Source organism: Parasteatoda tepidariorum, chromosome 1, assembly GCF_043381705.1.
Source record: "Parasteatoda tepidariorum isolate YZ-2023 chromosome 1, CAS_Ptep_4.0, whole genome shotgun sequence".
NCBI lineage: Eukaryota > Metazoa > Arthropoda > Arachnida > Araneae > Theridiidae > Parasteatoda > Parasteatoda tepidariorum.
In genome coordinates this window covers 56567260-56593463 of record NC_092204.1, presented here as the reverse complement: position 1 = coordinate 56593463, position 26204 = coordinate 56567260, and the positions used below count along the sequence as shown (strand labels likewise).

The window sequence follows — 26204 nt, the reverse complement described above, 5'->3', positions numbered from 1 at the left end:
CTTGGACATGGTCCCGGACCCCACCGACCTGGCTATCCCGGCCTAGTAGAAGCTGAAACAATTGGCAATACTGCCACAAAAGGCCAAGGTGTAGAGGTTTTTAATGCTTACCGAGAACCTTTTCAAAGTTAACTAATTATATTTTCTTGCCAATGTCTAATGTCAAAATCGTTTTCTGCAAACTGGTTTAGTCTTATTTAGGAAAAAAAATCCCAAACGTTTAAGCATATCGAGTACCAATATAATTAAAACTCCTTAACTTTAAAAATCCTAAAAATATCCACAAAAATACTACAGATAGTTAAAAGCAATACATCTTATTTTGATGTTTTAACATTCACGATTACTAAATGAAGTTAATAAATATTTAGTTAAATGCTGAAATTACTGAGATTCTGGACGGAGTCTTCATTTCTAAAAGATTCTCTCAGAAGCGGAAACAAATTCTCTTGCTTGCAATCCCTGTGGAGACGCTAAATCCCCAACAATCTTTCTGTTCTGATAAAATTAGTGACTTTCAGTCAAAGCCATGCAATTAAGGGAATCGGCTTTGAGATCACTATTAGGTCATGCTTTACTCTTGATAGCTATTAGGACAGAAAATAAAATATTGAAGCCTGATCAATAAAAGAGCTACTTACAGAAACTGTTGACTATTTTCTTTCGAGAATTAGAAGAGGCGATTTAAGACACTATTTTTTTCATGTAACGCAATTTTGAAGAATAAGAAAATTGATATGAATAACTCGAATTTAATTCTATAATTAACTAACTATTTTATTCTCTAATTATTTAACTATAAATAACCATTAAAGTCCAGCGTTCTTAATGAATTTTAAACTGTTAGATTGAGATAATAATAATAATTGAAAAGAAATGATTGTTTAGCATTATTTACACGAATTTTTTGATCAACGTTTAAAGTTGCTATGCGATATTTAAAATGAATTGTTTTATAAAAAAATTTAAACAAGTTACATGATATGCAAAATTCCATGACTTTACAATAAATGTGCAAAATGCTGCAACTTATGCTCTTTTTTGCTTATAGGTGACCTTCATTTAAAAAAATAAAGAAATTGATAGGTGATAAATTATTTTTATTTCCTTTTAACTTAGCATTTTTTGACTTTGAAGTGTACATTGTGTATTAAAAACTCACAAATTATGGTTAAATGCAACGCATTATAGTTGAAAATCTCTAATAATACACTATAACGGATGGTTTTTAAATTAACTGCCTTTCGAGAGCAAAATGTTTTTATTAAAATTATACACATAACACTTTTGCGAGTAAGTCAAGAAGAAGATAGGATGCAGCCATTGAAAGTTTGCTAGCCCTTAATTTTGTAAGCTGATTTCGAGAAATTTCTTGACATTCTTTGAACGGTCTTATCAGTTATATGTTTGTAGTTTATATTCATCGCTTTACAGAAAACATACTTGTTGACGATGGCACGCAACTGTAACTTTATAATAGTTATTTTTGTTGTATCATTAAATAAATAATAAATAGTGTTTTTGAAATGGTGTGTTATTTAATTTTAATCGAATTTTGAAGTTGAAGTAATTTTTTTTCTCCATTCTTACAATTGTCTGTTATATATATATATATTGTGCTGTACGGTATTATGGTGTAGGTATGACTAAAGGTGCCTGTTTATCGAATGGTTAAGAAATTTAATTTACAGAATTAATTGTTTTTTTTTATTTATACACTGCAAAAAATATTTATGCACTCAACTTATTCTATGTATACATTTTTACTCCACATTTCCAATTTACATCTTATTTTCAGTTGTTATTTTTGTTCTTGGAAAAAATCCTTTAAATAAATTCGCACAGAGTGAATTATTTCTATGAAGAGTTTTAATTTCACTTTTGGGGCACGTGATTAAATGTTTCAATACTCTTTTCATTTCGTTGCCCTTCAGATACCGTTGCAATAATAATAAAATCTGACACCTAAATAGAAAAATAATCGTTTAGTCTAGTTGATTGTTTTGTTGACTTGTTGAGTTTCATGTTGGTTTATTTAAATCAAAGTTGGGACTATTAACAAAAAATATATGTTTCGAATAAAATAACAAAAATATATAACACTACGTAATGCTTTTATCATTCCATTTTTTTAAAAATCTTATGTGCAACAAAAACTACAGTGAAATGCAAACTGTTAAATTTAAAATAAAAAAGCAAGAATTGAATTTGAAGTAGTAATTTAGTCTAATATTTTTACCCAAATAACACTGTTACTGAACTGCGACAGTCACAATAGCATGTACACAATTTTTTAGACGTTTTCGCAATGCTGATATGACTTCAAAAAATATGTCTATGTCATCCTATTTATAAATATGTTGTATAATTTACGTCCTCCTTATTTAGTCCTCACTGAGACGTTAACATGAGATAAAAGTAGCAAAAGTATAGTTTTCAACTAAACACAATGTTCATAAGTAACGAAGTGACTTCAAGCAGTAATCAAATTCACAATATTGAGCCGATGAGTCTTTAGAGAGACGTTACAAGATTAAGAAAAAAAGTGTCAAAGTCACATGGAGGCTCCTAAGATTTATTTAAAGCGGTTATACTTTGCACAGTGAGTAGTATAACCGTTTGTGACTTTATTGTGATGTTACTGTGCAAGCTTGGCAGATGTCTTGACATAAAAATCTTATAGACCACAGACGCATTTCTTTTCACAGTGTACTTTATTGTCTGGTTTAAATCTGTTTTAAAACGTGAAGTAAAACGTAATTATATTTTCATTTATTACTCTATCTTTAAAATTTAATTAGAAAAGCTTCCTGTTGATAAATGACATTTAAATCTCAAATCTGAACTAGAAGTTCTATCTTAATAGGAAGTCAGAATAAAATGGTGTTGGAGGGCATTTCTTTTAATGATCATTTGGAGTGAATGGGCTATGGGAAACACTGGCAATCACTTCCACTACACCCAACAAAACAATTCGATTCCTAATCGACCCATTACATCTGGTCGTGCACAATTTGGTTTATTGAAGGTAATTGCTATCTTTATTTACCTATTACGTCGCCAAACTTTTCTGAACAACTTGATTTGTAGCTAGATATTTAAAAATTGAGGGTAACATGTCCTGGAAATGTGATTCTGATGATTAAATTAATCAAACTGAAGTGTACGATTGCTATAATTACTGTTCATTTATTTTCTTCATTGCATAGATTTCATTTTATCCTACTATCTGGAATAAGATAATTTTAATTTTTGGTATAAGAAAATGTAGAATATGGTATAAGAATAGATAGATAGATAGATAAATAGAGAGAAAGAGAGAGAGAGCCATAAAGATTCAAAATGCCAATTAAAAGATTATTTTCTGAAATTAATGGGTAATAATTTTTAGAAAAATACGCATTAAGGAAATCATAAAAATTCCCTATCGTCGGAATGGCTTCATCTTTGAAACTCATCAAAATCTCAAAATTTTCCCATTTGAATGACGTTTGATTAAGTTAAAGATATTCTTGTTACCAATTCCCTATCAAAATCCCTGTTTAAATAGCAGGAACCTTAAAAAATGCGAGGTTTTTTTAATATTTTCCTTACTAGATAAATTTGTGCCAAATACCATCATTCCTGCCATGGAAACTCACCATTGTAATTCACTCAAATATCCAACTTAAGCTGTTAAATAAACCTAATATAAATTAATAAGATGCTTATTTATTTGAATTAGCCAAAGTCTCTTGAATTATCTAGCCTATGAAGGCATATTATATATATATATAAAGAGAGAGAGAGAGAGAGTAAAATATTTATTTCACTCCAAGTGTGTTTGGCAAAATAGCTTAAATTTTTTTAAATAATTCCTTTTAAAAATTTGTATGAGTAATAATTGTAATAATTATTGACGAAGAGATAGATGCAAATTCATAGATTGTTTTAAAGACTTTGGGGAAAAAGTGAGTATAATTTTTGAGTATTGAGATAAGCATAATATTTTGCCAGAGATATACTGCAGACTTTTGCGACTTTCTGAAAGTGAATTTTTGTTGTCGTTTTTTGATAGAGACTGGTACGAAAACAAAATAACACTTTTTACACCTGAAATCTTCAATCATTAAAAGAAACAAACTTTTACAGAAACAAACTTAAGCAGGAAAATTTTTTCAAGTTTTCCTGCTAACCATCTCTCGTTTAATACATGACTACTCAAAATTTTAAAAATGAAATCAGTCAGTTAGTACTAGCATTCTAAAATTTCGACAAATAAATTGTTAAAAATATTTTTAATAGCCTAAATAGCAATGCAGTTAACGTTTCTACGAACCAGTTACTGAAAGTATTATTCTATGCAAAGTTCTGAAAATGCAAAATCATTCTAAATTATTGAGCATTCATTTTATTAAATTTCTCTTTCATCAACACTTTAAAAGACGAATAATCAAAAAGTAAATTTTTATAATTTTTCTTCTACGAATACTATACGTTACGATACAAATAGGGTTTCAAACAAATGTTGTCTATCAATAAGAATTCGATACATTCGATGAACGAATGGTCGAAGCATACTCCCAAACCATAAATAGTAAGAGTGCAAAATAAGAATGAAGTTCTATTCATATTCAATGCTTAATAAAATTCAAAAACTTTCTTTGAAATCAAACAAGACAATTACAAAGTTTTCAACAATTTAAAATAATCTAAATTATTGAGCACAATTTTTTTTAAAAAAAGTAAAGTTTAATAATTTTTCTTCCACGAGTATTATACGTTAGTAAACGGTATAAATATGGTTTATAACATATGCTATCTATCAATAAGGATTCGAAACATTCGATGAACGAATAATTAAAGTACAATCTTAACCCAAAAATGGTAAAAGTATTAAATGATGGAATGAAATTCCATCGATATTCAATGCGTAACAAAATGCAATAACTGTCTATAAATGCAAACTTTTCCATCCAAATAAACTTTCGAAAAGACTAAGTAATTTACGACAGTCGTTAGAAATATTTCACGCCGGTTGATTTCCCGCAATGAGAGAGAGAGAATTAAGCAATATCTGTTAATTTCTCGAAAAGGTGAAGCGAATGAGAGAGAAAGAAGATGAGTGGCTAAGACAAATTTTAATAACAGCAAGACAAGTCGAGACGTTTAATTTCCGCCCACAAAACCAAAGGAACTGTTTGGATTAGGAACGATGAATTGATGACCCTCTTTTCCAGTTTCTCCACTAATGATGAAGAATGATGATGCGAATTTACGGCCCTAAAGTCAAATCCAAGAAAGTTAGTCGAAGGGTTGTTGAACTCTTTTCGTTTTCTTGGTACTGAGTTGGAACGTAATTTTTGGTAACAGACGAGTAAAACAATTGCGTATTTAATAAAAATTGTAAAAAATCATTCGAAATTGTAATTTCTGTTAATGCTATGAAAACAGATATTTACATTACAATAATGATGAAAAAAAATGAAAAGTAGTCATTTATCAAAATAAATAGTTCCTTTTTTAAATAAAGGCTTTTGACAGATGAAAATTGCGGGTAATTATTTTGACTATTTAATTTGAAAGGAAGGGAAACTTATATTTAATGATGTACTTATCAAAATACAAAACCTTATACAGATCAAAAGAAAATTGTATAAAAAAATGTTCTCTTATGGAAGAGCAATTATAGTTCAAAATATATTAAACAAAATAATTTGTTACAAAGCAACATTGAGTATAATACTTTACATTATACTAATACACTTAAACTGCAATTCTCTATTTGTGGGACACGCCTCCCTAGGGGGCCGACTTTTCAGCCGTTCTGCGCATGATGTCACTCTCAACACTTATATTTTGGTCTTACGTTTTTCATTCTTTACTGTTTCATGGAATGTTACTTTATGAGACAATCTAGACATAGTTGATTGATTTATTTTGAATGTTGAGAAGTGAAATTGATGTATGAATTATGTGTTGTTGAGCTTAGGCGTTTTTAAATAAATTTCAAGTGATATTTGAAGAAAAAAAGTTGTATACTAGCATTTATTGCAATAGGTTTCAGTACAATGCTACTTTTTAAAGTTTGTCATCATGGTCGTAAGGTAGTCTTAGCGTTAAAATATAATTAAATTAAATAGAAATTAATATTATGATTTCATAAAAAAAATATTTTATGAGGGATAAGAAGAATATGCGATGAGAACTTTGATGGAAAACTGGATCACAAATACTAAAAGGTTGAAAAACATTGACTTAGCAAATACCTTTCATCATCAATAATTGCTCGACAGCCAAGGGTGGGCCTTGGGCTTCTAAAGAAGTTTTTTCCAGGCTAATCTTTATCTTGCTAGCTTTTTCCAGTTTTTAGTTAAGACCAAATGGTCTTTTTCTAGGCCTTCTATTCATCTCAAATTCGATCTGCCTCTTTTTCGTGTTCCAACTGGTCTGGCATTGAAAACTCTTTTTGTGGTACAGTCTTCATTCATTCTGATAACGTGATTTGCCCATTTTATTTAGCCGTTTAATGAAGTTAATAATATCAGGTTCATTATATGAGCGATAAAGCTCTAAATTTGTTCGTCTCTAAAGTCGCCTCCTTATAGTCAGTCCGGGGTTCACTTCTTCTTGAGATTTCGTAACAATAGTTTTTTACGGTGTAGGGTCGTCAACTCTACTCCTAACCTAGAGGGCCAGTCTCCAGATATAATAAGGAGCAGGGTGCCCATCTATACCCCCAGACACCCATTTTACTCGCTTCTTACGACATGCATGAGTTACAATAGGACTAGTCTTTCAAACGCCGTCACCACCCGGGTTAACAAATACTTTTCACTCATTACAAAAATATTATATCTCCTTACTTAGAAAATATATTTTCAGTTTATCAAGAAAGACTATTTGACTTTAAAAAATATTTTTAAAGGATATGGCCAAAATTAGTAGATTAGTAAGAGTAGTGAAAGCTAATCCTTAATGTTGTTTTTAAATGTTCGAATACGGTGATAGCGGATTGAGCTAATGGTTTTCTAAAACCTGGTGGACTGCGCTGCTAACATCTTATCCGCCCACCTTTTGGAAGGGTTGGTGTACTGCGCTCAAAGCAACCCCCGTGACTTAATCATGCAGTAATACATTTTCTAATAAAATCGTGATCTTGCCAATAATGTTCCCAGAAGCAAGTGTGCGGCGGGAGGTCAATTAGTGTTCCTCAATTTAAGGTCAATTATGCAATTATCATTTAATAGTATTTTTTAATACGCTGTACATATCTTTTACTTCTGTACTTTTAAAATACAAGACATATTTAAACAATAAAAAAATTATTTTGTAAAATTAATTTGTGAAAAAAAATTATTTAAAATTCTTCTTAAGGTGACAAGGGGCTTTCAAAGTTTTGAAAATAGGTCTAAATTTTAATTAGACTGATCAGATTTTTTCAATTATATTGCTTAAAAAGTCAAAAAAATATTTGATACCCTCTTATCGCACTAAGCTGGTTAAAACAAAAAAGTTCAGGGTGCAATACGAAATTTTAATTCAATTGGAAAAGCCTTATTTTAAAGGGTTAGATTTTATAAGTTTTAAACAAATTTTCACCAATCTATATTAACCAAACTTCTGCATTATTTAAAAAAAATATGCACAAACGATGCTTAAATGTTTACCGTACATCTATTGAAAAGTTAATAACTACTACACTAACCAGAAGCCACAGTTGGAAAAAATCCCAATTTTTTAAAATTTAAATCAGATTTTTTGGATTTTTTCTTAAAATTTACTATCTAAAGCATCTGATAAAAGATTTTAATAATACTTAATATTGTTTAAAAATAATATAACTAAAATAGTTATTTCTTACTAAATGGATAAAATTATTATTATATTATTGCTTACTAATCACTGGGTTAAAAAAAATCATAGTTATATTTTTCAAGCTCAACTTGCTGATGATTGTTAAAAATTGCCAAACAATTTGTCAACCAGATACCTAATGAAGAATAAATTAGCTCAGATAAGTAAACATTACTTTAAAAAAATTTATGTTACTCTGGATTGATCAAGTCTTGATACACGCTAACTACATATTTAATAAGATATAAAAGCCCTGCATTTTAATTAGCAAAGAACTGTATTTGTATAATTGAAGTATATTTTTATCCTGGAAATTATTTTAAATGTATTTGATAGAAAATTATAATTTAAAATATTCATATCCTTTATTTACTTTTTTTTTTACTTTGAAGCATAATAAATGACAAACCCTTTCAATATTTCTTAGTAAAAAATCCTCTTTATTAATAATATCAGACTTGAAAAAAATCGCTCCCAAAAGAATGTATTTATTAATTCTACTGTATAAAAATATTTAAATTTTATATTTTTTTCAATCAATAATTTTCATAATCAGCGTATTTAAATTATTGATTTAAATCCATGCATTTTTAATGAAATAATGAAAGGGATAATATAGTAATTTTAATACATGTGCTTTTTCAATATTTCGTAGTAAAAAAACATTATCAATAAAATCAGACCTTTAAGAATTTATTAATTGTTTTCTATGAAAATATTTTAAACCTAAATTAATAATTTTTAACTATGTTTGTTCATATTAAATGTTATGAAAATTATGTTTAAGTTAATGTTTTTTTAAAAGAAAAATCACAGCTAATTTGAATCAGGGATTTTTTTAAAAAGGTTAAATGATTAAAATAACGATTATATTCGAAATGCATTATATTCTAGTTGAAAAGCTAATCCTGAATGCAATATCTCAAATTTAATCCCGACACAACTTGGCATAATATCACAAGTCATGTGAAGAGAGACCTACCTAAAGAGAAGCCAACTACAAGCGCAATTCACATACTGCTAGGGGTGGGGGTTATAATTGAAGTAATTACTGAGCACAGTTCACCACTGCCCGTGTGAATACACACTCACTTCCTACATCTCCAACAACTCATTACTATCCAAACAGTTTTTTCTATACATATTTGATACGCTAAAAATGCATGTATTTCGTTCGGCTTATGACAAATTCTGCACCTTTTTTATAGTTTTGAATGTTGACTTCATAAAAATAGAAAGTTGGTTTGAAATGTTAATATTATTGATTGTAAACAAATGAAAAAATGTTCAAAGTGTCACTTTCAATGAATTTTTAGGTTCAATACATTTATTCGTCTAATTTTCAATGAAACATTAACTTTTAATTAAAAGTTTAATTTTCAAAAATAACAGAGTATGTAATTTTTCTAAACATTTAATTCAAAATATAATTAAATTTAAAATATTAAATGGTGCCACTTTTGCGTTATTTTAATCTCTAAACTTATGATAAAATGAAACTTTAAGTTCCATATGGGAAAATAATTATAATTTGAAACACAACTTTAAAAAGGCATTTTTAGAATCTCAAGAAATAAATTTTAATGAATTCAAATAAAATAAGGATAAATCACAGAGAATTCAATTAAAATAAGAAGCAAAAAATAAGAAAAAAAAATAACCTGAAAACTTTTTAAACCAATTACGAAAAAAAATTTCTTTTTATCAAACTTAAACATTATTTAAAATATTTGAACATTTCACAAAATATTCAACCAAGTCTTTTCAACTAGATGTAAAATTTTGAAACATTTATTTAAAGAAGTCTCTTTCTCTTTTTGCAAAACGGGTGAATGCTCACATCTTTAACTGAAGCTGCATATCATTGTTGAAAAATAAGAAATAAAAATAAACCATTTTTTCAATCACAGTGTTTTTTGAAGCGTAAGACATATCAAAAGGAATAGAAAACGAAATATATTCATGCTCTTCTCGCAGAATAAAGGAATAAATGGAAAAATATATCTATATCAGAAGAGAATCCTTCATTAAATAGAGTTCAACTTAGCGTAACCAAGGCAATCAGAATTTCAAGTTATATATCGACAGAATTTCGCTTATCTTCTCTTTAAAAAAGGATGGTCATATGACAAAGGAGTGCAAGGATAGCACTCGAAAGTCAAGATATCTTTCCCTTTTCTCTCTATTATATAAAGGTAGTTTTGGTGGTTACTCGAATGCTCCTATGCAATGATTTGAACTCAAAATTGTCGCCAAGGCATTGTTGGTTTGTTTGAAATAGAATTGCTTATTCGCAAAATCAGTATCGGGAATTTCTTTTGGGTTTCCAAAATGTAAAACAGACTGGTGAGTTTCTGAATTTATGGGCTGGTGTATTTTATAACTAAATTTGCTATTTAAAATTAAAATGCACTTGGACCTTTATGGACGATAAACTTTATAAAATAAGAATTTGAAAATTTAACTCTTATTTTATTAGCCTGAAATTAATAAACAGTCATTTAGTTTTAAAAGAGAGAAAAATTGCAATTTTTCCCTGTTTAAAAAAAAAACTTAAATAAATATTTAAAATGTTTCACGAAATTATGACTCATGTACATAAATATTGTTCTACCATGTATATAACTTGGGAACTAAACACTGGGGATTCCGCGTTCGGCTGACCACCTGACCAGAACATCTGCTCCTGTGCATCCTAGAGCCCAAGGTCAAGAAAACTGAGATGGGCACAGTAGACCTTGGCCCTCTATGGCAGTGTTCCCCAACCCCCGGTCTGCGGACCGGTACTGGTCCGTGGATCAAAAGGTACCGGGCCGCTCATTTCATTGAAACTAAATTTAAGTTCCTAGGTTTATACCCCAAATTAAAAATATCTGTGTTCCATTAAAATTTTATTTCTTTAAAAAAAGGGGGACTTTTTATTTAAAAAAGACTGAGCCTGAACATTCATTCTTCCAGTTGGTGCACAATCACCAGTCTTTGCTTTTAAAAGAGTTCGAGCGCTATAACCACAAAACACCCACGAACTGGTAAGGAATGGATCTGTGACCCATTTGTCAACAAATTGGGCGAATCTAGCATCTCTGTGCAAGAAGATCAACTGCTGGAGATTGCAAATGACGGCTGCCTTAAAACTACGTTCGAGACAACAACTCTGCCGGTGTTCTGGATTAAAGTCATGGCAGAATGCCCCGAGATTGCCACCACAGCACTTAAATCCCTATTGCCATTTCCGACAAAATGCCTGTGTGAAGCGGGGTTTTCTACAGCAACAGCAACCAAAAAACAAAGCAACGGAATAAACTGGACGCAAGCAACACACTTCGGGTGTCATTGTCTCCGATTGCCCCCAGATGGAACCGTCTCATTGCAAAGAAAGAAGCTCAGGGTTCTCATTGATTTTAACGATCTAGAAAGTTAAAAAATTTTGTATTCATTTTTTGGTGTAACTGTATTTTATTTTGAAGGTATGTTTAAATACATTTAAATTAAAATTGAAAAATCAAAATAATCTAGAACAATCACCGTCCGTCTCCCCTCCAGCGGGCCGCGGAAAAATTATCAAACATTGACAGGTCCGCGGCGATAAAAAGGTTGGGGAACACTGCTCTATGGGATGTCGCGCCACTGAGTTTAGTTTCGTATATATATAAATAAGTACTGTTAATATTACTAATGACACTTTTTTTCAAAAAATACAGTCTGCTAATAAATATAAATAACTTAAAATATAAATTTGAATTTGCGCAGCAATTTATGTTTTGCTTTCTCGTAAATTTGTTTTGTTTTTAGATAATATGAAGTGCTAACTAAACAATTTCACAAGAAAGTAGACATTAAAAGAAAGTTTAAACATGGTGCATAAAATCTTAGATAAAATTAGTTTATACCTATGGTTTATTTTGCAGAAAATATACAAGGTGACACGAAATAATGGACGAAAAATAAGTAGACAAAGCAGACGCACGAAAACATAACACATGAGGTCTCGAAAGCTATCCGGAGTCATTGCTGGGGGTTATAAATTTTACTTAATATTAAAGGACAACAAACATTCTATTTATATCAACAATACTGTATTTATTAAACATTTCCGATTATCAGATGCCTTGTGATACACAGAGTAGTGGTGCACCCTCTCAAAAATGTCAGGCGTACATCAAAAACATATTGCTGCAGCAACAATTTTTTCAACCAAGTCTTCCGAAGATAGAGCAGGCGTTAAATAAATCCTTTAAAAAAATCTATACGAAAAAAAATCCATAAGAGATAAATCTGGTGATCGTGATGACGATTGGTGTTAATGATTGCATAGAAACTTCTTGCGGCTCCAGTTAACATTAATAGCCACTTTTTTCTTAGTGAGTTTTTGTTATTTTTGTATTCCTCTCCTGTCTTTTTATTTTGGACACGTTGTTTTGAATAATAATGCTTTATTTTATAAGCATCACGAACACTATGGCTAATCACTTGGCTTTTACAGGGCTCTATTTTTTTCTAATATTTTACATTTTCGTTTATTAAGAAAATAATTTCAATTATTATGTCCTACATAGAACAATTTCAATCAATCATTACTGACTAATAAGCACATGCTATAAAATTATTTACTCTACTAATTACACTCCTTTCTCGAAGCAAAAAGTTTTTTGCAATTCATCTTTGCAAAAAGATTGAAGAGAGAAAATTATCTAATTGCAAGCTAATTGCAAAAAGAAAAAAAAATTAATAATAATAAATAAAAAAAAATATTGAAATAAGTCTGTTATTTAGAATACAATCTATTTTTATTTTTAAAAAAATTTTACCCAAAAGAACCATTTTAAAGTATTTAAAAATAAATCTTACGTCATTGATAAATCGATTCATTATAGTGTTTTAGGTATCAGTTAAACATTATGTGTAAAACGATACAACTGTATATAAATCACAAAATTAATTATTCCTTCATTTATATTAATAAATTCCTTCAGCTTTACTACTTTTGACTTTTTTTTAGACAAATGAATTTACCTAAATTAACATTTTACTTCAAAATCAATGTTAAATTACAACGGAAATTCAGCATCTTTTCTGAAAGAAAAAAATTATTTTCACAATTCCAGCAATAAATCGCCAAAATTCTGTTTTCCCATCGCCAAAAATGCGGGTTTCAAAGTTATAACAGAGGCAAGAAGGATAATGGGAAGATAGCCATTGACAAAAGATAGCTTTCTTTCTTCTCTCGAGGGAGCTCGATTCAATTATCTGAAATGGACAAAAATCAGGGTCCTCCGGTTTCTTCTTACGCGATCTCTTCTACCAGTCTGTTGTGTAACTTTTCCGACATTTTTTGTTCCCTTTTTTTTTATATTTCACCCACCCGACGCTCAGGATCAACCTCCTGGAATTTCAGATTGATATATGGTGATAGAGGTTTATCGAGTTTGAGTTTTGACTGCTTTTTGAAGCCATCGGAAATCGAGCATGAGAAAAATAGAAATTTATGAATCATTCTTTAAACGCTTCCAGTCAAGAGATGCCGATTATAGAGAGCGGGAATTTTTCCGCCGATCATTTTTAACAGATGGAAAATGAAAAGAATATTTTTTCCATTAAGTGCCGCGTAACAGCTGGTAATAGTCGCTAAAGTTGAAAATTAAAATTTATATAAATGTGTAAATAGAGAATAGCAAGGAATAAAAATGTGCAATTTCTCACTTTATGCTTATTTTTCTATTGAACTGTATTCTCCCATTGCGCTATTTTATTTTATAATAATAGACTTTTTTTAATAACAATTTATGCTTCCCTTTTATTGAATTTCCCACACTATAAATGAATTATTTACCTTTTAAATTTAGTTTTTTTTAAAGGAAAATAACTATTTCGTTCATATTTCATAAGTTTTCAATGAAAAAATAAATCAATAGAAACTATAGCTGTTTTTTCAATGTACTTTTTTTGCTTAATAAATTTCTATTCTTTTTTTTTTTTTTTTGTCTTAACAATAAGTTTTTAGTTATAGAAAAATGTCAGATAATGATTATTGATCTTAATCAGAATTGATTCGTATTAGTACAATACAATAATAATTCTTCAAAAATATTAAAATAATACAAAAAATGATGATGGTGCCGATTGAGATGTCGATTATAGAGACCGATCATTTTTCGCCCGATCATTTTTAACAGATGGAAAATGAAGAGAAAAGAATATATTTTTCCATTCGGCTGGTGTATAGTTGCGTAACTTAAAAAATTGAAATTTATATAAATGTGTAAATCGAAAAGAAAGGGGTAAAAAAATGTGCAATTTCTAATTTTACGCTTATTTTACTATTGTGCTATATTCTCTGATTGCACTATTTTATTTTAATAAACTCCTTTAGTTCAATAACAACTTCTACTTTTATTAAACATTTTGAAATATAAATGAATCATTTTCCTTGCATATTTAATGTAATGGAAAAAGTAACATCATTTGTCGTTCATAAAAAAGAGAAAATCGAAACTATGCGGGTTTTTTCAAAATACTTTTTCACTTAATAAATTTCTATATCTTTCTTTTTTTTGTCTCAACAATAAAATACTAAAATTTTAGATATGGTAAAAATCAATAGTATAATTATTAATCTTTGAAAGGAAATTCATACCAGTACCATCGCATAATAATTTTCCAAAATATAAAAATAATATTATTTTCTCTTATTTCTATTATTTTCTCTTATTCTTTATTCTCTCTTTTCTCTTATTAGGTGTTAACACAAAACATTATTTTCAGACAATCAGCGTATTTTCTTATTTATTTCTTTATTTTGGAAAATACATCTGGGGTTTAAAATATTAACTATCAGGTGATTTCATAGTTCTGAAATAAATATTCAATACTTTTTTAACTCAGTGAGAAAATAACTGCAAAAACCTTACATAAATACTCATTTTAAGTCATTTATGTAAACAAAACTATAAAGCTCTAAATATATGATATTCTAAGTTGTTAATAGTTTGTTCATTCTTTCCCATTAGAATTTTATTTTTTTTACTTCCTACTTAATTATTCAACTTAGATCCATTAATATGATACGATGCACATATCAATGCTAACTAACCTATCGATGCTGCAATACAAAATGAAAAATTTTATTTTTCTTAATACAAATTCTTGACATACCTTCAGCTCATTACGTTATCATACTCAAACAGCCAGAAATCATAAAAGAACAGAGAAAGAAAGTCTAAAATAAAAATAAAAACGTCTCTTTGAAACACAATTGCAGCGATATCTCGCATTTTTCACCGATTTTCTTAAACTAATCATAAAGACTTAATTGCTTTCCATAGCTGTTCTAACAAAACCGAGGAAAATTTTCATACGTCACGTGACATAAGGAGCGTAATTAATCATCAATGAACAGTAATTTCCTGCAATCAATCATGGCCTTTTAGAGTTAATTGCGTGAGAGGTAGATTAAGAGGCATCATTGACTTTTCCGGGCAATCATTTGTAATTGAATTACCTGTGCCATACTTAACCTTAACAACGTTTTAATTCTAAAATGAATATTCGCTTTAGGAAATCACGTGTTTCTTTTAAGATTTATAATTTAAAATTTATGAATAACACGTGATTGCTTTTGAAACAATAGGATTTCTGATTTTTGTTTTAAACGAAAAATTATTTAGAGAATTTCAGATTATTAGGGAATATTTAGATTTGGTATAACACGTTTCGAACAAAAGATCGAATGTTATTTTCACTATCACATATATTTATATCATAAAAAGATTATTGTCATCTTACATTGCAAGTTTTCATTAGACAGAATAAAAACATGATATGGTGATTAATACACTAAATATTTCTCACACACATTTATATCATAAAAAGATTCTTGTTATCTTACAACTCAAATTTTCATTAAACAGAATAAAAACATGTTAGAGTGATTAATAAATTAAATATTTCTTAAACTAGATATTTTCAAATGTAATCAGCATAAAATTAATAAAATTTTGTATGTTTGCTGTCAGTAAATTGATAATTTTTATTTATTTAAAGGGATTTACTTGCAATATTTATTTAGTATACTATTTTAATTTCTGCTATTATTACGCTTGAGAGTTGGAGTATTATTGATTTATTTAAAATCAAAGGTGAAAAATAAAAGTTATGTTTTCTGAATTAGATTAGAGAATCATCGCACGATATTACCTAATTAAGTTCCTGTTTTACAGTTTTTAAACTGTAAATATGCTATCTTTATTTTTATAAATAATTTTACATAATATTTTCCAGTCATACATATACAATTAAAGTAAAGAACATAAAAAGAACTATTTAAAAATGTAAAAGAAGACATTTGGAATTAATTTTTTCCGCTATTGTAAAGTATTCTCTTTTACTAAATACAATAACGGTTTCTAAAGAAACAAGTTGCCAACAAGTAAAAAACGTTGCTTTAGTAACCGAGCAAAATGATTAAGTTTAAATTGTATCACAATAGAATCAGAAACTTTATCTGTGGGACCTAATCAATTTAATTAATGAAAATATTTAGGTTTGACTCATCATTTAATTCACTTAGTGTAATGGAAATTATTGAGCTTTGTTCGACTTTACAACTGTTTGGAAGAGCTGAAAACTTACAAAACTCCATGCAACTTTACTCGTCCTTCATTTCAGTACATGCTTTAAAAGAACTTTGAAATTTGTAAAACTTTTGATGGAAACTGATAAGATTAATAATCTTTGCCTGGTAAACACTTGCCCGATATTTCCTATACTGAATATTTTTTAATGTTAAATGGCACTGCGCGATACATAGTTCCCCTGCCTTCCCAACACTGATATTTTTACTTATCTATATTAATTGGAAATTAAAAATATCGAATAAGCGTTTGAATAGTTAAAGAAAAAAGAATTTAATACAAATATAAGAGTTTAGAAAAAAATGTAAAGTTTGAATTCTAACGATGAAAATCTAATTTTTTCCGATATCCCTTTTTTACTGTAATGTATACACTAGTTCAGAGATCGCCAAAGTGGTCTATATAGACCCCCAGGGGTCTATTTAACAAAAGTTTGGGTTTATCTGAGCCAGGGGGTCGAAGAAAAACAGTTCTTAATACGCAAATCACACATATCTCATTGAGTGTGTAAAATTTGTGAATGTTTTTATAATTGAATTAATATCAGTTTCTTTATGGAACATAAATTAATAAACGTACATTAATTCGGGTGAATCAGGTGTTTATGTACCAGAGAGCAGTGGCATGAACTCAGCACTTCTGGTTTATAAGTCATATACATATGTGTGCTTGTCCAAATGTCACGTGTGACGAGCATTGACGTTATAAATGCAAATATCATACGCAGTTTCAGCTATCTTTGCAAACTGTGAACAGTGTTGAATATTTGCAGTGTCATTATTAAAACTTTTATAGTTTTGGATAATTAGTTATTGTTTTGATAAAACCATTCGTTTAGCTTAGATATCAATTTTAATTATCAATACATGTAAAAAAGAAGGCAAGCATTCATAATATGAATTAGTACAGCCCGCGACAAAACTATAGCACACTTCGTATTTTTTTACGAAAATTGCAAAATGTTCGAAAATATTATTTATATCTGATGTGTGTCTTTAACTGTTCTTATGAATAACAATTTTGTAAGAAATTAAATTAAACTACACAGATCAAATTAAAAAAAATAATATCTCCAGACACACCCATCTCATTGATTAAGAAGCAATAAATGCGTAATTACTTTATTTATTATTTCTACTTATTTATAATTACTTATTATTTAATAAATATTAAGGTAAGAATTAAGGTAAAAATTTCAACATTAATATATTTTTCATAAAACTATTGTTACACAATGTACTATTACTTTAATAAATGTTTAAAATCATAAAATAAATGCACAGACACAGTATCTAATAGAGTTTTACTTTAATTAACAGAAAACTACTTTTATAGGGGTCGAAGGAGATTTCGAAAAATTATATAGGGGTCGATGATCAAAAAAGTTTGGCGACCCATGCACTAGTTAATAATTTTTTTTTATTACTTTAAGAAATAACAGTAGCGTTTTATGAAAGCTTTCAATGTGTAGATCGTAAAAAGAGCCTTATTAAAATATTATAACAGAACATTATAAAGACTAGGAAAACAAGTTATATTAAACTTTATTTCTAAAATCTTATGTTTGAATTAAATTTATTTTTCCGTAACGATATTGTATCATGCAATTTGTCAGCAATTGATACCTTTATAAATCTATTCCATGCAGTTTTTTTTATATCGGTAGGTAGTTTTTTAAAAAAAAACAAACAAAAAAGTAGTAAACCAGGCAAGCCTATTTAAAAATAAAATCATGTTTACGAATAAGAATACTTATATAAGTAGCACGTTCCGGTATTATCTACACTGATGATTTTATAAGGTTAAGTTACACTGAGCGGTATTCTCAACGATGATGTTTTTCTTTATCTATCCTAATCGAATATTAAAATACAGAATAAGTATTAAAATATCAATGAATACATTAATATCAAATCAGACATAGCAAATATTTCAGGCATTTTCCAAAGTGATTTCGGAATTCCCCGATGAAACTCGACTTTCTGCAGATTTCCGTCTTACATGGTAACATGTATACTACTTAATGAAAAATAAATGTTACTTTGATAAATTACTGCAGCATTTTATGAAAGCTTTAATGGTGGACGACATGGTAAACAGAATATTATTTCCAACCTTAAAATCGTTTTGCAAAACAACGGAGGTAAAAATTATGGTCGTGAAATCAACACAAGAGTGCCTTGGAGACTAAAGATGTCTTAATCTTAATTCATCCTTTATCATTCATAATTTATTATATACAAGCAGATTTATATGGCTGAAAAAAAACAAGCTTAATGTAATATGCATCATTCCCAAAAGAACACTCTACAAAGAATAAAGTAAAAGAATAGCATCCAGAAGAGTATGAATGAGATGTTAAAAATTCCAAACAAAGAACATTGGTGAGAATTCCCCACCCACCAATCGGAGCATAACAAGGTGGCTAAACAAAGAACCACCCTTTCTCCCCAAGAGTAAAAAAAAGCAGAAAATCCATTTCCATCTTCTGCTTTCTAAAGCTGCAGGTGCCTTCAACAGCCACCAACAAAAACACATGTTGGTCGAAATCTACAAACTGTCCCTGGCCTTAATCTCTGGACAAGATGAAGGGAATGCGATGACAACAGCGTTACGGGTAATTTATCAATGATGTCATATTGAATCTCATCTTGGGCATCCTTCTGTTTTCTTGCTCTTCTTTTTTTTTTTTCTTCTTCCTCCTGGAAGATGCGGATGGTTGGAAAAGTAGGGAAGAAGTTGAGATGATTGCTTGTTAGCTTTTTCTCGAAGCGATGCTAGAGGATTATGCTGGGGTGAAAGATGTCATGTAGTCTCTCTCTTTGTTTGATCGATAGTGTTGGGAAGAGAAGGTGACAAAAATTTTTGACAATTTTGGTCGTTGTCGAGAGAGAAATTTTAAGGAAAAGGAGGGTTAGTAATTGTAGAAGTTGACGGTGAACGAGACACTTGTTTTATTAATTTTTTTTTCTTCTTTTAGCTAAGGGAGAAATTGTTTGAAAATGATTATTTTTGAAAGAACAATTTTATTTCTCTGCCTTCAGTATTTTAATTAATAATCGCGAGGAAATTTCCGGCAAAATAAATATATTTATAGAAAATTGATGGATTAGATGGAAACTCAGAATTTTATTTTACATACATTTTAAGATTATAAAAGTAATTTTTATATTCGTAACAAAATAATTTGCGTTACTGGAACACAAATGTCTACTACAATCAATATCATCCAATATTCATAAATCAACAAGCAAGACTTTATTTGAAGACTCTTCGTACAATGAAATCTAATCCTTCTTGGTTTCGGTATTTTAATTATTTTATCTATGAAATAACAACTCAAAATGATCAGATGAATTAACATAAGTTCACGAATACAATATATATGAAAATAACAAATGAGAAACCTTTTTTCAAATATTTGTTATCAAAATGGTATATATCTTTAAATGCTTGATATTTCAACTTCTATTTTTTTAAAAGAAAATTCCACATTGTAGCAATAGCGGATAAAAAAGAACAACTTTTAAATGACGATGGTTTTTCTCATATGGATGAAAAATGATGCAGTTAGTTCTAAGAAAGAAGAAAGATGAAGACGCGGTGGATAAAGAGACAGATTACGTTTCGTCACATTTCTTAGTTGTCACAGTAGCATCTCTATTGTGTGGAAGATATGATGGATAAGAGTTTTTGCTCTTTTTTATGTTTAGAGATGTACTTTTTTTTCGTCTCTTCGCCCATTAGTTCCGCATCGTGTTGCAACGACGCATTTGTCATAGTTGTTTGGAATATATTTCACAGCCAATAGTGCTTGTTGAGCCATGGATATAGCCAGAATTTTTTCTTCTTTCCGGAAGAAAGGAATGGTGTAGATATTTTGCGGTTTTTATCAATGCTTTTGTCACGAATGTTTTAGTAAGTGATTTATTTGGATATGGAAAATTGAGTAAATGGTAATTCGACGAGTAATGGTAAATGAGTAATTCGACGAGGACTCTGTGCAAACAATTGTTTGAGTTTCAAGTGTTTATTATTTATGGGTTCATAAAGAGAAGCGGTTAGTTCTTCGCTTAGTGAACGCCTTGAGTATTATTCTCCGCTTAAGATATCGTACAGTGCATTGCATCAAAGAATGCCATTTTGAATTTGAAATAAATTTTAAACACTACATTACTGATCTTCCTCAAACTTGGTCCGTTAAATAAGAGAAAAACATAAATAACCAATTTAAACTTTATGTTAATAATCATTTCGGTCACCTAACGCTTAACGATAAAAAAAACTTTGCTGAATCATTTTACTTAAAGCATGGTAAAAATAGTTTTAAAATTTAGCACAAAAAGCACCTTATTGCTTTGCATTGTAAAAAAATTTCATGTATCTGGACACCAAAAACCAAAAATAGATCCTGCTATAGTTAAACACCTAGAATAGTCTTTTGCACTACTTGTGTGTAAAGTATCAGCTCTGTAATAAAATTCCGGATCAAACTACGGTATATAGTACCGGCACTTTAGGCTATCATCTGTAAAATCCGTTTTACCGTAAAATCCATTTTTACAGTAAAATTTTTATAGTAATATTTATGAGTGTTTCAGTTATTTATGGTATTTATTACTATAAAAATTACAGTTTATCAGATATTTTTTTGTCCCATAACATGCTAACGTAACGTGTAACGATAAAAAGTATCAGCATCCTGAGTGCCGGTTCTTTTAACCTTAGTTTGATCTGGAACTTTTTACAGTCCTTCACCATGTTTTTTATTCAATATTTATAATTACAGTAAGGTATGATACGCATAAGAATTAGTAAAGTTATTTTAAGAGACAATATAAAGCAAGGTAGCATGCATGCAATTTAGGTAGCATGCTTGCACAAATTCTTCAAATAGAATTGTTTTTTAAATCTAACATACGTGTATAACGGAAAGAATATTAAAACGAATTGGAATAGGGCTTAAAAGAGAAGCGAATAGATTGTTTTCGATATAAAATTATTTAATACACTGAACAGATATTTAAAAATTAAAACATGAATATTCTAATTACACAACTAAAAACGTATATACATATTTTATCGACGAGCTTTAGTTTCCGTAGATGAAAAGCAACATTTCAAAAAACCACAGACACTCGCCAACTCGTCATCGATTCTAAACTATTACAGACGATATCCAAAGCGTGCAATATCGGAGTTTTTTAGGAACCGAAAATATTTAACGAACGGAGTAAAGGTGCGTGATTTTGGTGTAAATTCTTTGTATTTAGGTGCCTAGACCTTTTATTCCCCTTTAAATTGTCTGGTATGGTGTAAAATTGAAAAAGACATTTCTTCCATTGCATATTTTTTAGGGTTATTCAACATCAAATTCGAAGAAATATTACATGACAATTTTTACAGTATAGAAGGCATGAAGGCCAAATGTGACGCGTTAGTTCTGTAACTGCGGCCTTTACGAATTGAAATTTTTCCACATAATATTTTTTCCCTATCATTTCAAAATTATAAAATAATATATAAATTAATTTTAAATTGTGCATTTCAGTTTAAATCCAATTAATAGTCAAAAGAAATTTACAAAGTGCAAAATTCTGGTTTAAATTTAGTGCATGCGTTATTTCATATTCATATTATTTTTGTAAATATTTTTTAATACATAAATTTTGCCAAAAACTAAACCGAAAGAACAATGTTTAGCAAAAAATGTAGCCAGTTTCATAATATCATCGAGTTCGAATTTTAAGTACGCTCTCTAAATCTGTAAAATGTTAAATTCGCCTTTATTTTAAATTTTGTATTAATTTTTTCTAACTCTAAGTGACTCAGAGTTAAACTGAACTAACTTAAACTGACCTTTAAACTCGCACATTCAAATAAATAATGGATTATTTATTGAATGCTAGATTTGTCTCACCTTTGCTATCATTTAAAAAAAAACTTTCTAGACCATGGGAATTCTGTGGTAATACTCAAGGGCTAAAAATGTCCAGAAAATTTTGGAAAATAACAGATTTCTGTAATTTTTTTTTATAGAAAGTATATATTAAAATTTCCCCAGAATGATAAGCATTGGCTTATTAGTAGCTTTATACTTTTGCCAGTATTAATTAATTTCGTGAGACTGCATGTTGTTGCTCAACATCATCGAGAAAATTTTTAAGCTTGTTAGGAGTTTTGGTAAGCTTTAAGCAATTCCTTTTTAAATTCCTCAAAAGAAATAATAAATTGCGAAAACTATTACTCATTAATTATTCTGCGATTTAAAAACTTATTTTATAAATTAATTTTAAACTGTTATAATATTTAAAAAAATTTGTAATAAGCATGAAATAAAAATGAAAGAGAAGAAACAAATAATTCATAAGAAAGTACTTACCGGCCTCCTAAAGCTGGAAAATGTGGAAATGGAGGAGGAAAATTCGGTATTATGGAAGGAGAATGCATGCGACCTGTAAAACAGTATTTCTTTTAAAATCAAGAATTTGTTGAAAGAAATTTTTACGCTGACTTCTTATAACATGAATCCTTAAAAGTTCTATTTCTAATTGCAAGCAAAACAAACACATAAATAAACTAATTCACAATATTAACACCTTTGAAAATTTTATCATTGGTTTTGTAGAGCATTTTTACTCGTATATAATAAGACACGCTTATATTTTCTTCTTATGAGTTTGCTCTCTGAAATTTGAAACTGAATTTAAATATACTGTTCTGAATTGTATTATGCAAATAGTTTTTCTACACTGAGAAAAAATTAAGGCCAAAACTATCTAAATAAAGTAAAATTTACCATGTTTTCGTCTATGTGGAAATACCAAGAAGATCGGTAATTTTTACATCATACCTTAAAGCATGATATAAAAACCATTTTTTCGGGTAAATTTACTTTTCAGTTTTCTATTTTTTCTAAATATGTGGTAGTTAGAACTATAATTTTGAAAATCAGAATTTTCGGTAAACCGTTACCATTTGAACTAAAAGTTTACCAAATGGTTTGAATACCGTATATTTTAGTTTTTTTTCCAACCAAAATTATGTTTCTTTTTTTTATCAGAAATCTCATTATACAGTACGGTAATTTTACCACAATATTTTTCTACGTGATCTTCCTTTAATTTTGGAATGCCACCCTGCTTAAATTACAAAATATGTAAAATTTGTTGTTCTACATAAGAAAAAAGTGTCTGCTTCTTGATATTATAAATACAGTAATCGAAATCAGTTAAAAAAATCCAAACATGATACCAAGCTATTTTCTGCGGAACTGTGAAAATACGTATGGCAAATCTCTAAAAGTTTACTTGATTGAAATACAGTGTTAAAGAATTAGTGAAAATCTTTTTAAAAACCAACATCACTAAACTGAGTATTAGGCTGTACACTATGAAAAATTTTCGTGTGGCTGAACACCAAAAATGGTGGCTACTACTTTACACCAAAGTGGTGTTCCACTTACTGTTTTATTAAGTGCTCTACAACATCTATTACACTGCTTGTTGTAAAGTAGTCGCCACCTTTTTTTGCATTCAGCAGCACTAAAATTCATAATTACAGTAAAACAAGATACACAGAAGAGTTAGAAAATGTATTATTAAAATAAAATATAAAGTAAGAATCAATTATTTAGAATAATATGTACACCTACTATCAAAATAAAATTAGTTTGATAACATAAAGACGAACTCGAAAGAGGTTTAGCAGAACGGAAATTGATAACAATTATACAAGCTAATATCACTTTACAGTTCGAAATAAAGTATTGTTCCTAATACACAATAAAAAACACACATACTTATTATAATGCCGAACAACAAATCATTCAATCAAATCACATCTAATCGCTAACAAGTATTAAGTATAGTACAAGTATTAACTTCTGGCGATAAAAAAAAATGCGCTTATATATCGGTTTACTTCGGAAAGGAAAATATTTCCCATTTTGAGTGAATGATTGAAAATTTGGTGTTAGATAACTCTAATATAAGTGTTTAGATTTAAATTACACACTTTAAAACGTATATAAACACTCGATTTGGTATTAACCTAGAATAAAGTGTTCCTTCACACTATTTTTTGGGTTAGTCAACATCATATTCGGAAAAATATTACACAACATATTTAATAGAGTATTTCATTGCTTAAATCTAATTATAAAATTATTAATAAAACTTTTCAAATTTTACAAAATTTTAATTCATTTTAATATTCTTTATTCATTACACACATGTTCATTTTTTTAATATAGAATTTAGTTAGTACATTTTCATAAATAAATTTTAAAGGACGTTATATTCGGGAGAAAATTTTCATCTCAAATTCTGTTTTACTTCGATAACTAGCTTAAAATTTGAAATATAGAAAAACAGAGTTCAGGCAAACTTATAGTAAACCATGAAGTTCCAACGGGAAACCTGCAAGTGACGTAGGGAGGGCATTTCGATCCCGATTGGTTGTTGAAATGTGACATTTGCTTACGTTAGCAATTTTTCTTTTCATTCAATTTCGAGTAAGTCAAACCCATTAAGTATCAATTCTTAGTAGTGACACATTCTATACTACTTCAAAAAATTTCAGTTCCTTTATTATATATTTGTTACTTAACACAAAGATAGGCACGAAGCTGTATTGAACATAAACAAACTAATAATGCATCAAAATTACCAGACACCCACAAAAAAAGCATAATTACATGTAATCATATATTTTGATTTCTTGTAATCATAATTAACCGTAATCGTTTTTGTTGTGATTACTTGTAATCGCAATTACTTGGAATCATGATTACAGTTGTAATCAAAACTTTGATTACAGCTGTAATCAAGATTACAAATAATTGATTACTGTAATCAATATTGTAATCATGATTACAGCTGTAATCAAAATTTTTGAAAATTGTAATCATGATTACAAGTAATTGATTACTGTAATCAAAAAATGTAATCGATTACATTTCTGGCCAATTCTGGCGATACGGTGTCGTATTTAGTTAACTACACGTTAATTGACATTTTAAATTATGTGGAAAAACTTAGTTCGACTATACGTTTACAAGCGATCAGCTGGCACAGAGGTCATAGGTCAGGTGTCTGTGTATCAGTGATTGTCGTACCCAAGTAAGTACCTAATTGCTGGAAAAAAAATTTAAAATAGCAAAATGCAAATACATTATTAGAAAATTTCCCTAATATGTAATCATAAGTTATCCTCTCATAATTTGTTTTCATTTTGATATTTTTGAAATTTCTTTTCAGCATTTGAAACTTCATGGATAGCCGACCGGCCTGCGTAGGGGGCTGGGAACTGTTCTTGCATCAGAAAGGTTCTGGGTTCGAATCCCGGGCAAGGCATGGATGTTTCTTTCTCTCTATCTGTGTTCTATGTCCTTTCTCCTTTGTGTGTGTGAATGTGACCCTCCCTATAAACGGGTTAGTGGTTGTGTGAATGGTGTGGCAGAAGTCGAATTCTTGGCCATAGATGGCGCCACTGAAAAACAAGAACAATCGCACCCCCTCTGCCTANTACGACAAAAAAAAAAAAAAACTTCATGGCTAATTCTGGATTCCCTAAAACTCACTTTTTTCAGACTTTAAATTTTAAATTACTTATGGAGGTGAAAGACAATTTGCGATGGAATGTTTCTCCCGTGATATGGCGTCCTCTTAAGTATTTTAGAAAGAAAAATTATAACACCTTCCGTATTTACCATAGATTGAAAGTTGGTTTTTCAAA

General features: G+C 29.2%; 1 protein-coding gene across 1 annotated transcript in view; it reads right to left on the bottom strand.

The window, feature by feature from the left end:
* LOC107442001 (inactive tyrosine-protein kinase transmembrane receptor ROR1) overlaps window positions 1-26204 on the bottom strand; it is a 232347-nt gene that overhangs the window by 59606 nt on the left and 146537 nt on the right. Inside the window, exon 5 of the mRNA XM_071185519.1 lies at window positions 22849-22921. Within this exon, the coding sequence (XP_071041620.1) occupies window positions 22849-22921 (73 nt within the window). The remainder of the gene's footprint in view (window positions 1-22848; window positions 22922-26204) is intronic.